The sequence below is a fragment of the Strix uralensis genome, chromosome 12, assembly GCF_047716275.1.
Source record: "Strix uralensis isolate ZFMK-TIS-50842 chromosome 12, bStrUra1, whole genome shotgun sequence".
Lineage (NCBI taxonomy): Eukaryota > Metazoa > Chordata > Aves > Strigiformes > Strigidae > Strix > Strix uralensis.
The window spans coordinates 3424659-3438954 of NC_133983.1; the positions used below are offsets into that span (position 1 = coordinate 3424659).

The 14296-nt window shown below is 51.8% G+C and overlaps 1 protein-coding gene across 2 annotated transcripts in view; it reads right to left on the reverse strand.

Moving 5' to 3' along the window:
• Window positions 1–2592: 2592 nt before the first annotated feature.
• SF3B3 (splicing factor 3b subunit 3) overlaps window positions 2593–14296 on the reverse strand; it is a 30294-nt gene continuing 18590 nt past the window's right edge. Inside the window, exons 17-26 of one of the 2 annotated variants that reach the window (XM_074882187.1) lie at window positions 12958–13112; window positions 11671–11845; window positions 10849–11054; window positions 9757–9913; window positions 8242–8367; window positions 6919–7131; window positions 5873–5971; window positions 5280–5423; window positions 4511–4615; window positions 2593–3496 (exon numbers count right to left, since the gene is read on the reverse strand). In XM_074882187.1, the coding sequence (XP_074738288.1) occupies window positions 3356–3496; window positions 4511–4615; window positions 5280–5423; window positions 5873–5971; window positions 6919–7131; window positions 8242–8367; window positions 9757–9913; window positions 10849–11054; window positions 11671–11845; window positions 12958–13112 (1521 nt within the window). In that variant the 3' untranslated portion in view covers window positions 2593–3355. Of the gene's footprint in view, window positions 3497–3684; window positions 3966–4510; window positions 4616–5279; window positions 5424–5872; window positions 5972–6918; window positions 7132–8241; window positions 8368–9756; window positions 9914–10848; window positions 11055–11670; window positions 11846–12957; window positions 13113–14296 lie in introns of those variants that run through there. The other variant, XM_074882188.1, reaches the window with a different exon arrangement.

Genomic DNA, 14296 nt, shown 5'->3' on the forward strand with positions numbered 1-14296 from the left:
CGAGATTCTCAGCTAGTCCAGATGGGTGTCCCCTGGGTGCTCAGCTAGCCCAGATGGGTGTCCCTGGGATGCCCAGCTAGTCCAGATGGGCGTCCCCTGGGTGCTCAGCTAGCCCAGATGGGTGTCCCTGGGATGCCCAGCTAGCCCAGATGGGCGTCCCCTGGGTGCTCAGCTAGCCCAGATGGGTGTCCCCGGGGTGCTCAGCTAGCCCTCCTGGACCTCTCCCTGCTCCTTGGGGTGATTGGCTACCCCAGTGAGGTGCCCCCCAGGTGCTTGGCCACCCCAGCTAGGGGCCCTGGGGTGCTTTGTTAACTATGCTGCATGCCCCCCTGCTCCCCAGGGTGCTGGGCCAGCCCTGCAGTGTGCCCCTGGGGTGCTCACCTCACCCAGATGGGTGCCAACATGCCCCCCAGGGTGCTTGGCTAATCGTACCACACCCCCCCCGGCTCCCCGGGGTGCTCTGCTCTGCCAGTGCCGGCACCTCCAGGGTGCTGGGCTCCCCTGGCCTGGTGCCCCAGGGTGCTGGCTGACTGGGCACCCATGGGTGCGTTTCGGGACAGCGGAAGCAGGCGCCAGGCTGGTCCATGCCCATGTGAAGGCCGCGCTGCGGGCAGGGGCGATCGCGGAGGGGCCAGGGGATCCCCAGCTGCCGTCAGGCCAGCAGCGCTCCCGCTCCCTCTGGCCCAGGCCCACACTGTCTTCGCAGGCTGCTTCGGGGCTGAGCCCCTGCCAGGAGCAGGGGAGGGGGAACACGGGACACTGTTCTCCCCACCACCACCACCCCAAAGAGCCCCTTGGGAGAGCTGGCTGAGCTGGGGGCTGCCGGGCGTCCAAGGGGTCAGCGAGAGAAGCCGGCTATCAAAGCTGGGGTCAGCGCTCCCAGGGAAACGCGTGGGAAGGAATGCACTTCTGCAGGCGCGGAGAGCGCGCTGGGATTCCCCTGGCATGGAGTCAGGGCCGTGGCCACGCTCCTGCCAAGCTCAGCCCGGCCCAGGCCAGCTCCCGGGCACAGCCCTCGCCTCCCCACGCGGGCCGGGGGCAAGATGCTCAGCCCCGAGCAAGGGAAGGAGCTGGTCCAGCTCCTCACCTCAGTGGCCACAAGGATTTTGCCCACGTCTGCTGCAGGCATTAAGAGGAAGCCATTTAATAGCGTTCCCTGCCCACGTAGTCATCAGCTTGGCAGCCGGGATGGGGCGAGGAAGAGAAGCGCGGAGCAGCGCGGTGCTGGAGGCAGTTTGCCCTCCTTGGCTGCGCCGGGCTGGAAATCACCGCTGGTGCGAGCCCAAGGCAAACCACCCCCGGCCCTGCGAGCTTTGCTCTGGGCGTCAGCAGCAGCAGAGCACCCTGCAGTGGCAGGGGCGCAGGGACAGCCCATGCTGGGGGGGCAAAGAGGGGCTGGGGGCTCAGCCTCGGGGGCAAAGCAGCTCACCTGCCCTCCAGGCTGGGGCTCAGCCCCTCCTGGGCTTGGCCTTGCAGGGGAGTCAGGTTATTGATGCAGGCCCGGGCCAGGGAGCAAAACCTTGTGCTTTGCATCAGTTTGGGAACACCCTGAGCCCCCCCCCGGGTGCGATTTCAGCGGTAGGACTGCCCCGCCAGGCCGAGGGCCAAGTTCTGCGGGAGCTCTCCTGGAAGCGCCCCAGCGCAGAGCGGGCATCAGGCCCTGGGGGAGGATGAGGGGATGGGAACTGCGCACCCCACCTCCACGACAAGCACAGGCCCAACCCCACCACCTTCAGCTCACGTTATTTACCGCTCCCCTGACGCAGACAGCCCCGGCCCGGTACGGGAAGGGAGCACAGAGCCCTCCAGTCCCAGGCAGAGGATGGGTGCGGCAGGCAGCGAGGCTGGGTGCCACGCCGGAGCCAAAGGGTGCAGCCCGGGGTAAGCCGCTGCCAACGCAGGCTTGTAGCAACAGGGGAAAAGCGTGGAGAGGAGGGTGCAAAGGCCAGGGCAGGAGGGCACGTGTGCACCCTCACCCCACGCAGCACAGGCGCCCGAGGAGGAAGCTGGAGGCTGCTGGCTGCGAGTGCGTCACCGGGCTGGGGGCTGCCCACCTTCCCCAGCCCCCGGGGGGAGCAGAGCGGGGTGGGGAGGAGGCCAGGCCCCTTCCCGGGGTGCCACGCGTGAAGGGAGGGCTCCAGCACCGCAGGGACAGACCGACCCCCTGGCAGGACTAAGCCAGGCAGCAAAGCCGAGACCAGAGGCAAGACCAGGAAGCACCGGGCGTGCGGGCGAGGGGGCAGCGGGGAGAAACCCAGAGAAATCCTCCCAGAGCTGCAGCTGCTGCGCAGGGCAAGAGGAGCCTTGAGGGGCAGCCATGCGCTTGGAAGGGCTGGAGGAACAGCAGCTGGGGGGAAAGACCCTTCCCACCCACCCTGCCTCCTCGTACCCCGCTTGGTGTGAGTCCTGGGGTCAGCTGCAGGCAGAGCAGGCAGGGAAGGGGGGCAGAGAGGGGCTCGCAGGGTCGCGGTACGGCTCCCGCGGCCACACAGGGTTGAGGGTGTGTGTTTCTGTTCTCCTCCTCCTCCTCCCCCCCTGCTCCCGCCAGGTCAGCAACAGCTGCCGCGAAGGAGAGGAGCCCCTGAGTCAGGCTAGTTAAAAAACAGGCTTTTATTCTGCATGTGCTGCTCACAGTCACAGCCTGGAGACACTGCTCCTGCCAAAGTTATTATGAAACAAATCAAGTCCCAGACTCAGGCCTCGCTCTTCCCCACCCCCAAGAGAGTCAACATTGTACAAAACTCTATTTACAGGGAAAACAGTCAGAAATGGTGAGTCCAAAAACCCCTTGCAACTCAGAAGAAAACGTTCAAGACAAGTGTGACAGTTACGGCCTTCACAGAGCCAGGCTTCCCACCGGCTGCTCCCAGGGCTGGTGGATGCCCAGAGCTCCTTGCCCCCGACTACTGAAGGGAGCCTGGGAATCCCGAGTCATGCCACAGCTCTTTCCTTTAGCAAAAAACTGGGAAATTGCAAACCCCACTTGAAGCCTACAAAGGCTCTGCCCTACGGGGCTTTCTGCAAGGCCAAGACACCCTCGGGCTCCCCCATCCTAAAGGGGGGCCAAGGAGGTGGGGCTGAGGGGCAGCCTGCACTCTTCCTTGGCACCTCCCAAGAGGGAATCTCCGTGGCTGGCAGCCAGAATGTCAGAAGCCTTCACATAAGTAGCGGGATGTGTTGGGAGACCTAATATCTGATACTGTATTTACTGGAGTCACGTTACTTTGAAACATAAACCAAGAGGAGCAAACCAATATTTCAGAAGGGAAAAGCAGCACACATTCCTCCTCCCAACTGTGCCTGGAAGAGCGTCCGTAGGAGCCCAGCGAGCAGCTCTGCTCCTGCCAGCTGCCGCTCAGAAAGCGTAGCGTGTGCGGATGTCTTCCAGCTTCTTGGACACCTCAGGTGGGGTCCGGTCCAGCTCTTCAGCCACATTCTTCTGTTTGTTAGGTTCCATGGAGTTGAACTGCTCACACAGGTCCCCATCGATCACATTCTGGAGGGGCAAGGAGGAGAGTATTGAATCAACACAACACAGAGGCACTGAACCCTGCCTAAACGGGGAAAAATGGCAACAAACAGTTTGTTCCCAGGAGCTTCTTAATCCTGTCCTGGAAACGAGACCACGCTCGGTGACCTCATCTGCTGAATAGCAGTTAGCATCAAATTAATTACTGGCCAGCTTGATTAATAAAGGAGAAATCCCAAAAGCCTGGGTGCAGCTGAAGAATCACACAAGGGAAGGGAAGACGGACCTGACTTGGGTCCAAGCACCGCGCTGGGAAGGCCGGGGGAGGCTGCAGAAGATGACTGAAAGGCGTCTGCAGTCAGATGTGAGCCATCTTTGAGATGTGCATGCTGCAAATCAGCCTCGAGCTCATCGAGAACAAGAACCCCCTCTGCGCACGGACAGCTTCAGCTGCTGCGACAGTTTTCTGACTGGTACTACGTAGGTTACCCTGATACTAGTTACCACATCGTTACTCTGGTCCAGTACTCTGGACCCTTCCGGTCACAGCCTTTAGCAGTTGACAGATTCAAAGACAGTTCCTCAAAAGCAGAAATAGGCAGGAACAGCTGTTTCTTATGAGATTTCCCTTTTTAATGGTGGCGGAAAAAATACATCCCCCAGGCAACACCCAGTTTGACCTAACTATACAAACAGCTACGTAATGCTGCTTCTCCGGGTGGAAAAAGGAGATGCTGTGGCAAGTAGAGAAGTGAAACAGCAGCACCTCTGGGCTTGCGTCTCAAGACCAACCCCCAGGAGGCTCATTACATGGGTTAATAAACCAAACCAGGTATTAAGTGCTAAGTGCCGCTCTCCTTACAGAGTGCTGTTCAAGAGCTATTCCTGCCAGTCACTGCTCGAGCGGTGGCTGACGCTGCCCCAGCCTTCCCCACTGAACAGCAACCGTGACTTGCTTCTGCCAGGCCTTGAAGCAGTTCTGTGTCCCAGAGCAAGTCTCTGCACCCCCATGAGAGTCTGATCCTAAAAATTCTGACCTACCTTCACTGGGAAGTAGTAGGAGCGGAAACTGAGATGGTCTCGTCCACAGAGAGGAGGGTGCTCAGATCTTAAGTGCATTTCCACATGCTGGAAGAAGTCGTGATCCTGGGAAGGTTAAGAATCAGTAAGAGAACAGTCAGAGGCAAGGCAGGATGACACCCATCAGCCAGGCGCTCCGGTGCTGGCTGAAACTCTTGCAGTTACCGGGTTCTGCTAGAGCAGCCCTGCCCCCAGCAGCCAAGGTCACGGTTACCCCCTCACCCCTTCCACCCTGGGAGCACCTCCCAGGAGTTGGAGCATACAGCAGCTGGGCAGCACGGAGCTGCAGCTCCAAAAGGGAATTTCTTGGCACCTGGCCCCAGGAGGCCACAGCAAATGGAGCAGAGAATACCAGGTTCAGGACACGAAGCATCAGTGCCCAATCAATAGTTTACAGGCTACACACCCCTACACAAAGCATGCCCGAAGATCCCTCCTCACAGACACTAAGTCATCCCAGAGCTCCTCTTGAGCATGAAGAGATTTAGAACAGCAACGCAACAAGAAAAGCTCTCAACTCTTCACAGAACCAACATAGAAGAGCAGTTAACAAGCTCCTTCTCTTCCCCTTTGTACTGGAGCCCTACCACAGGCCTTCCTGCAGCCCAGGTTTTCACGCACTGCAGAGCCCTAGAGTCACCCTCAAGGGATGCAGCACACTAACACACCGGCTGGGGATGAGTGCACAGAAAAGCAGCAACTCTGCAGCATAATGATGGGGCTTGTTTACCTCGTGGGAAGTAAAAGGGACCAAGATTCCTATCCCCCCCGATAAGGTGGTATAGACAAGAGATTCGGAGCCTCCTGGGATGAGCGTGGTCTTCTGTAAGGAAAGCACTGTCTCTCCCACGTGGTAATTCATGATCACTTCAGCCTGAAAATCAACCACAGAAGTATGTTTTTTCTTTAGCTTATATAAAAGCATCAAAAGGCTTGAGAGAGGAAAGCAGAATAAATTCAGCCACCTGCTAGTTCTGAAACACCTTTCTAAAGAGGAAGTGCCTTCCACCTGTGACCAGATGGCAAAACTCAGCATGCTGCTGAACTACCCTCTTGAGCTGGACAAACGGATCCAAGTAATGAGGGAAAGCAGGAAAAGAAAATGAGGTGCTGCTTCAATCAAACATCACTGAACAGGCATTGGCTGCAATTTCAGAACCTGAATTTGGCTCCCAGTGACAGTGAAAACCGATCACCCACAGCACAGGAGATGTGTAGAAGCAGAACTGCCAATACATCTCCTGGACAACACTGCAGAGGACTTCACAGAAAAACAGCATATTCTCTTCCCACAATAACTATGTGCTTCCCACGAAGCGTTACCTTCTGCGACGCTCCATTAAGAAGCCCCCTGTCCCAGAGAGCTTTGTTGCCTGTGGGATCCTCATCTACCTCATCATTGGTATTGGGAGGCAATCTCACCTGCATTGAAAGAGGAAGAGAAGAGTCAACAAGCTGCAGAGGAGCAGCACATTATCTCTGGAAAATCCTTGCGGTCTTTGCAAGGCCGCCTTTGTGGACTCTACAAGAATCACTTTACACTCACAGCAAAATCATCCATTTGCCCCTCCACAAAGCTTTTAGAGTTAAACGACTTCTGTGTTTTCAAGACTGAGGGCCCATCACTCAAAAACACGGGCAGGACCTCCCACCTGGCCTCTGCCTGGCCTGGCACCTGTAGATCACCCTGGGAGGTAGGGTCAAAATGGTCTGAAGGGGGTTCCTGCTGAGGAAGCGGTTTGATGGATGTGGGGCAGGAAAAACAAAGAGGACGGATTTGTGCACGTTGGCCAAATCCTGCAGGCGCAGTGTCAGACACTTGCTGAACTCTGCACTCCAAAGCACCCAAGCACGCTTCAGAAAGAGATCAAAGCTCTGGCAGAAAGACCATCTATTCTTTCCTCCTCCCCTGCTGAAATCCAGCCAAGTGGGGAAGTGTCAGCACTGACAAAGCCAACTTTCAAGAGGAAGTGACAGAGAAAGTTAAATGCCAGCAATGAGGTTTAGCCAGGGAAAGCAAGAGCGATAACCCTGATGCAAGTTCTCCTGGGCCCTTTCATGCTCATGAGCTTCATTTTACAGCTTATTCACAGCAAGTTTTGGGGCAATTTTCACACAGGTTATTGAATGCTTCAGAAATATGTTTTTTCGACCTGCTGCTGCTTTAACTTGTTTGTTTTAATTAACAAACTGATAAACTGCAGCCGTCTGCTATGACGACAGCTAGTCACCCTGTAAAAACAAATGAATGGTACAGGGCGTTGTCTCCAGCTAAGCACAGATTCTCATTCTTTTAAGACAAATCATGAATGTTTTAAGGAAAAATATGTTGTGTCCAAAAAGCCCCGACTTCTCCGAGGCACACTCACCACGCAGATGTTACCAAACTTGTCTGCTCCAGCCACAGTGTCATAATCCAGGAGAGTTGCTGTAGTGACCCACCGGGGATAAGTGTCATCAGCAAAGATGATGAGCTGGTTCTCATTCCTTTTGTAGCGCACCCAGATGAAACTCTCCTGAACGTCTGAAACTATGACTCTGTGCCCAATGGTTTGGATCCCACAGATGTAGTTTGCAATGTGCTTTTGAGAGAGAAAGGACACAACCTGAGTGCTTCACACAGGGAAGCATAACCCATTAACTCTACCCTACTGCAGCTGAAACACTACTTCCCCCTGTGAACTATGGCTCACTCCCCATTTCCCATCATTCCCTTCAAAACTACCTCTCATTCCTGGCATATTACAACCCCAATCTAAATACACTGTCAATACAGGGCCTTGCAACCCAACATCCACCACGCATCATCCTCAGCTTGCTGAATATGAGTAATGTCCAGAGAACAAGCACTGCCAGCGAGCCTACAAACCGAGATGCCAGGGACAGCCCTGCAGGCAGGCATCGCTTCAGTGCCCTCACTACTGTGGTCATGAAAGACCCAAGAAGGAAAGCTTCAATTTTTAACACGGGCCACATTTTAGGAAAAAACAACCAAAACAGCAAAACCAAAAACATCCAACACAACAAAATGTTCCCCTACAAGCTCCCAGTCTGCCTGTGAGCTTGCTGGAGTTCCTTTGTGTAGTAATGAGCAACTGGCAGAGGTTCTGCTGGTTGCACGAGAGGGAGGAGCAGGCAATTAAGAGCTAGAAAACCATGTTCTGTGGTTTCTTTTTCTAAAGTACCAGAGACGCTCAGCAAGGAGGACCGTCTAATTCAAGGAGAAAATCCTCTTTTCAAGATTCTGGGGATTTGAAGACGTGTTCATCTGTCCCCAGTCTGCTGATCATCTAACCTTCAGAAACATTTCCTGCAGTTGTTGTTTCCCTTCTGGGTAAGACCTCTCACATTTGCAGCAGATGGCCAAAGGCCTGGTCTGTACTGGCTTGTGAAACTCCTGCACAGCCTGCATCGAGCTGGTACAAAAAGGAACCTGCAATACTGCTACTGGAATGGCGAAGGGAAGGTGATGTGTGCTCAGGGTGCAGAGGGGCAGCACAACAGCCCAGTCCAGCAAACACTGCTCTGAATACAGGCACCCAGCGCACACCAACGAGGTACAGACACAGCTCTGAGCTCCAAGTGCACCGACACACTTGGGCCAGAGTAGCAGCTATATCCTTGTTTTACTCCTACTGCAAAGCATCGCTTGCTCCAAATTAACAGCTCTGCTCAAGAACAAAAGCCAGTACCTTATTCTCACACTTCCGAAGCAGTTTCTTCTTGCCCAGGTCATATACACGCAAGAGCTTTCCAACTCCAATTAAGACTCTACCTTGGAACGGAGCAATGGCTGCAGGAACCTCCTCCACAGGGGTCTAGAGAGGGAAGAGGAAGCCTGTGAGACCCCCATTAACAGAGCTAACCTTACACCAAGCTTCAGAATGGATGCAGGTAATGGTTCGGCTGAAGCTCATTGGCCTGTGCTAAGGCTTTCAACGTAAAGGCTAATCACAGTCTTCTACAGGAGGCCCAAAAGGTCAGTCCTCTGTAGGCCTTTTAACAGCAGCACATACCACACGTGGTGCTAACAAAGCTCTGGATACTGTACAGATGACAGTGCTGGCAGCGCACCTTAACTGAAGCGTAGGACTGCTTAAGAACCCCACACTGGGCAGGCAGCAAAGGCAGGCAAGGATCTTGTTGCCTTGGTTCTTAGTTTTACTTTATCCCCAACAGGAAGATTTTATGCTTTGCCTAAATCCATCCAGATTGTCTGTTTTTAAAACAAAGGCATGAATCTAATTCAGCCATCTGTCAGAGATGCTCTGAAGCTGCCACTGAAGAAAGTGTTAAATCTGAACAATCAGAGTGTGCCCATAATTCCAGTCACTCGGGGCTGAAAAATCTCCCACCACTAATCAATCCAAAAGGATCAGCCACAGCAGAGAATGGGAACATGTAGAGAGCTTCTAGTTACAGTGTTCCCAGCTTGGTTGCACTGGCTAAGAGAAGTTACTTCACATCATCAGCTCTGACAACTTCCAAGTGGGTGTTCAGTGGCACCAGAAAAGGCCCTGGTCCAGGACAGAACCCACTCAGTGCATCAGGACCGTAGGAAGTGAATAAGCCACAACATTCCTTTCCACGTGCTCATCTGCTCAGATCTCAGCCATGCTGGAAGCACGTGGGAAGGAGAACAGAATTTTGTTTTAACAGGGTTCTGCAGAAACCCTCACTAAAGCCCCAGAGGCCTGTCACGCAAGTTGGTCACTAGGTAACTAATCATTTTTACAGCACCAGAGGAAAGATGACAGCTCACACCAGCTTCATATGGCCAGCCAAGGACCGAGAGCCTTAGCACCAGGGCTCAAGTGACCTCAGTATGAATTAACTTTGTAAACAAGCGCTCAGAACAGCTGAGCTCATATTCCAAAAAGGAAGCAGAGATGTTTCTCTCCCCTCCTTAACAGGGGCACAAAAACCACTGCTCCTTTCCTATTTACCCAGTTAGATGGGTAAGACCATAGCTAAGGCAAAGGACTGGGACTCCTGGGAGATGCTTTTGAGCCTCAGCTCTGCAAAAGATGTCCCAAATGATTTTGTAGGAGACACCTTATTTTCTCCAAGGCTGCTTCCAGTGTGTAACATCAGCACAATGATCTTGCCCAGGATTCATTGAGTATTGCAATATTACTATAGCATTAAGGGTGAAGTAACAGCCATTCCAACACTCTGCTTATAAGTGACCCATTCATCCCTCTCACCTTGTGCAGAAACTCCAGCTTCTCACCGCTATTCACCAGCTTGTACGTGTAGACAAACCCCCCAGCAACCGAGCGTGGGTTCAGAATCAGGTCCTTGGCGACTCCCACCAGCACGTACCACTCATCACCGGTGTTGGAGAACCGGCACACAGCCACGCTGGGGATGACAAGACATGCCAGGAGATTGGTGTGATCACGACACAAGCTAACGCCGCGCACACGGACTGCGCTCCCTGACAGCACAACCTGCACCTCGCCAGGCAGAGGTTCGGGAGCCCAACCTTCCATCACTGACATTTCACTTTCAGAGATCATTTCTCCTCCCTGCAGAAGTGTTTAACGCAGATTCTTTCACTCTTCCACGCTCCCCATATAAAAAGACACGCTCCAGCTGCCACATACACCCAAAGCATTACTTTTATGTTTTCACAATGTCCAAAGCATTACTTTTTGGCTTTCACAGGCTGGACACTGCCCAGCAATGCGCAAAGCTCCACCAGAAGCTGTTTTTCAAAGGCTGTTCCAATTTAGACATGTACGTAAAACTTTCCTCATCTTCCAGTGTTACTTCCTGCCCAGTGCGTAGCTCAGCCAGGTTGGGAATCCTGGACAAAACAGGACAGTCAGCCTTTTGGACTAGCATGACCTAACTCCACCTGCTGAGGCAGCACTCACTATTCTTCATGGTTATTGTGTTGGTCTTCCCCTCCAGTCCCTCTAACGCTTCCTTTCCATTTAATCTATGCTCAGTTTATCTGGATGAGAAGGGGAAGTGAGAGATAGCAGCACATTCTCCTGTTCCCGGCTCTCTTATCTGTCATCTACATCCCCGTGTTGTTCTTTAAGCACTGGGGTCCAGCAAACACATCTGGAGCACCAGCTCTTAGCGTCCCATGCAGACAAATCAGGGTGGGAAGGGAAGGAAAGGCAAGACAAAAGCATGTGGCAATCACTTCTGGAATTTCAAGCCAGTCTCTTGATAACTTGCTGCATCTAGATTTCAATTCAGTAACAGCTGAGCAAAAGAAGGAAAAAAACACGTAAGACTCATCGTAAGTAGAAACTCTTGCTGCTTCTGGCACTGCTTCTTACCTGAAGGCAGCTTCGTTCTGCTCCAGCTGGACCAGATCTAGCGTATTTCCCTGGATGGGGTTCATCACCCTGATAACAGAGGCCCACTGGCCGTTGCCGGCCTTGGGAGCACCGAAGATGGACTCGGGAAGGTTCTCGTTCAGAAAGGCTGCAGCCATCTCTGCCGCCAACTCCCTCTCATCTTCACCCGCAGCCTCCACCATTTCCTATGGCACATTAAAGGACCAGAGGGAAGAACAGCTCAGTGGATTTCCTTTCCAGACAAGCTGATGTAGAATACAGCCTCCCTCTTTCCCCAAAGCCCAGGTATTCCAGGGAAAGGTACTGCCTGTGAAGACACAGAAGCCACCAAATCCCAAAGCTTCCACCCACCCTGGGCTTATTTCCAAGGGAGCCTCTGCAGCTCAGAGCACGGCAGTGTCAGCACTGCCCTGCCCAAGGGGCAGCTGTCTGAGGAGCTACTTCTCCAAATCAACAACTCCAGAAACAACACTGAGAAGAAAATAACCCACTGAAATCCAAACATCCTCAAACAGTCACAGAAAACCCAGAGAATGGTGTTACACAAGCATGATTGTCTTCCAATCTGTGGTTCTTGAAGCCTCCCATAACAACATGCAAAGAAAGGATCATTGGCAAGTGGCACATTCTGCTGAAATTTGTGTTTTGAGGCAGATTTTCACTTGCTTCAGCCCCTGCACTCACATAGGGCACAAAAACTTGTAGACAACAGCAGCTGGGAATGAGTGAGCAGGGAGGATTTCCAGCTGCAGAGTCCCCTCTGGGGAACAGATGCATATACCTGTCCCCCACCCCAATTACCTCAGCCATTTGCTGCTTCCTCTGTGCCTTGGTGGCCTCAGTGTAAGCATTGTGGTCTGTCTCAATGATGATCAGGTTGTTGCTCTCTGGGTGAATTACAAATTTTCGGGGTGTGTACTGCAACGGGAAGGCAACCTGGTTGAAGACTGCTCCCAGCTTCTCCAGTGCCAAAATCCTGGGGGACAAAGATGTGACATGGGTTGAACAAGGTCCGAAAGCAACTGTTCAAGAGAACAAAATGGGAGTTGAGCTTTACGTCTGTGAAACCGGCTAGTGCTGGAGACAAGCAGCACCTTTCTTGGGCCAGACAGCAACCAGCAACCAGCTCCACAGAGCAGAGCAAAACCAGTATCCTAAATGGGAGCCTCTGCTGTGGGACAGGTGTGCTCTGCATCACAGGGCCCTCAACTCGAGGGCTCTCACTGCCCCGGGGTGCATTCTGAGTGGTGCAGAAGCAAGTCTATCCCAAGAGGAACAAAGAGCACATGGAAGAAGGAAAGTGCACGTTTGGGGAACACATCATCTGAATCTAAATATGACACAGACTTTGATACGTAATCAAATGCTCCTCAGAGGCGCTTTAGTTAAAAGAGTATGAAAAATGCAATGCCAACTCTTTCTTCCTGTGACTTGCCAGCTGAAATGCCAGTTCTTCTGGCATTTGGGGACTTAAAAACCACAAGTGTCTCCAGAAAGAATGACTCCTTTAAAAGCAATGAATGCTGTAATATTCCAATGAGGACAGATATGAAAAAAGCGCCTGTTCAAGTACATACAGCAGAGCTCCTGAATTTGTGCTCCATTTTCATTTATCTTTTTAATATCTGAGCTGAACTTTAAAAAGGCAACAAATACACCCCTGTCATGCCTCTGATTTCTTAGATCACGTGGCTTATTTTCTGCAAAGCAGCCAATTGAGATCTCAAACCGCAAGATCCTAATACACAATAGGTTCACATTTATTAAAAGCTTCCCTCTCTGAGGATCACAGAATTTAAGGATAACTTGAATAACACTTGTTATTTAAAAAAGCTAGAAAACACAAATCAGAGAAGCACACCCTACTTCTTTTTGCCAGCGTAACTATACTTGTATTCTGATTGTTTTCTGAAACCCAGCCAACTGTTTCTATCAGATAATTATCCATAATTAAATAACCTCAAAAAAGACCGCAATTCTTAAGTCACTTTACCTCTTTCCTTTTGAATGTCTAGTGAGCATTCACCACCCCTCCGTCTGCCTAGCATCCCAGCCCAGAAGTATCTGTGTTCCCCCACCAGTTCTTACCTCAGTGTGTTTGTGGAGATGGCTACAATGCCCTCTGGGCACTGCTCAGAAGCAAAACCAGATGCAAACTCCAGCGTCTCGTAAGACAGGGGAGTCAGGTGGAAACGGGACTGATAGGAATAACTGAGCCAGGAACGGCTTGACATGGCCAGCACCTGGGAAACGGACAACACAGCAGATGTATCAGGTCTGGAGAGGGAGGCAAGGTCACTCCTTGCGATATGAATGAAGGTAAAGCGCTGGCCTCTGACCCACGAGAACAACTGAATTCCTGCGGGTGGACTCCACCCAGCTCAAAGAATACCTTTAGAGATACTGCTTGCTTTCAAGGGACAGTTTTATCTGGATATTGCGTAGCGCACAAAGGGGAAATTGAAAGTACTATCAAGACAATAGATACTCAAACTGAGGCGCAATAAAAACTGTTTTATCTGTAAAAGCCAAGATCAACACTCTTAATTTCTTTTTTTTTAAAAAAACAATAGCCTGTTCAAATAGGAACAGGTCTTTTAAAAATATTTACTGCTTTGTCACAATCCAAATACTGTAGCACTCTGATTCAGAGTCTAATTGAAATTTCCTTTAAAAAAAAAATCAGTAGCCTATTTTCAATCAATCAAGTTAAGGGAAACAAAGGAAGCAGATGGACTTCTAAACTCTTCAGAGCTTTATGCATTCAGCTAAATCACAATTTCAGTGCAACCTTACTTTCTGCCTGAGTAACAACAGCTGGAATTATATTGAAGCACAGGCCATCACTGACTGGTCATAAGCTGCATGTTTTTTCTCCCCATATTGTGAGACAAGGAACCAAGAATGGTCTCAAAGTAGAACAGTACTCGGCTATACCATACCATAAGCATTCTCTGCTAGAGCTGCAAACCACCTCATCTCTGAGTTACAGCTGGCAGACTGGCAGGAGCAAGCTGAAGAGATTCACTCAGTGTACCGTAACATTAAAGCAGAGCTCAGATCCCCAGATCCAGCCCCCCACACTGACTGGCAATATTTCTCAATTCTGGAGGTGTCATCCAAAAATGAGTCAAGGAGGGGGTGGCTGATCTCCCCAGTGCCACATCAGAAGGGCTGGAAATGGCACTTCTGATGAAACACGTTCTTCCCTCTATGCCAAATCCTGCAAATATTTTCCTGAACCATGCACAGCAGCTGTCCAGCCCCTGGCTAAGCCATTCTCAACACACAGAAGAGACGACCATCAACTTCATCAAGCAGTCAAAGGGTAAGATTTCTGCACGCAGCTCTTCCCGTCTCTGTGCACTAAAGGCAGGCAAAACGAGATATTTCTGTGTCTCTAAGCCCCAGAATCTGCTCAGAGCTT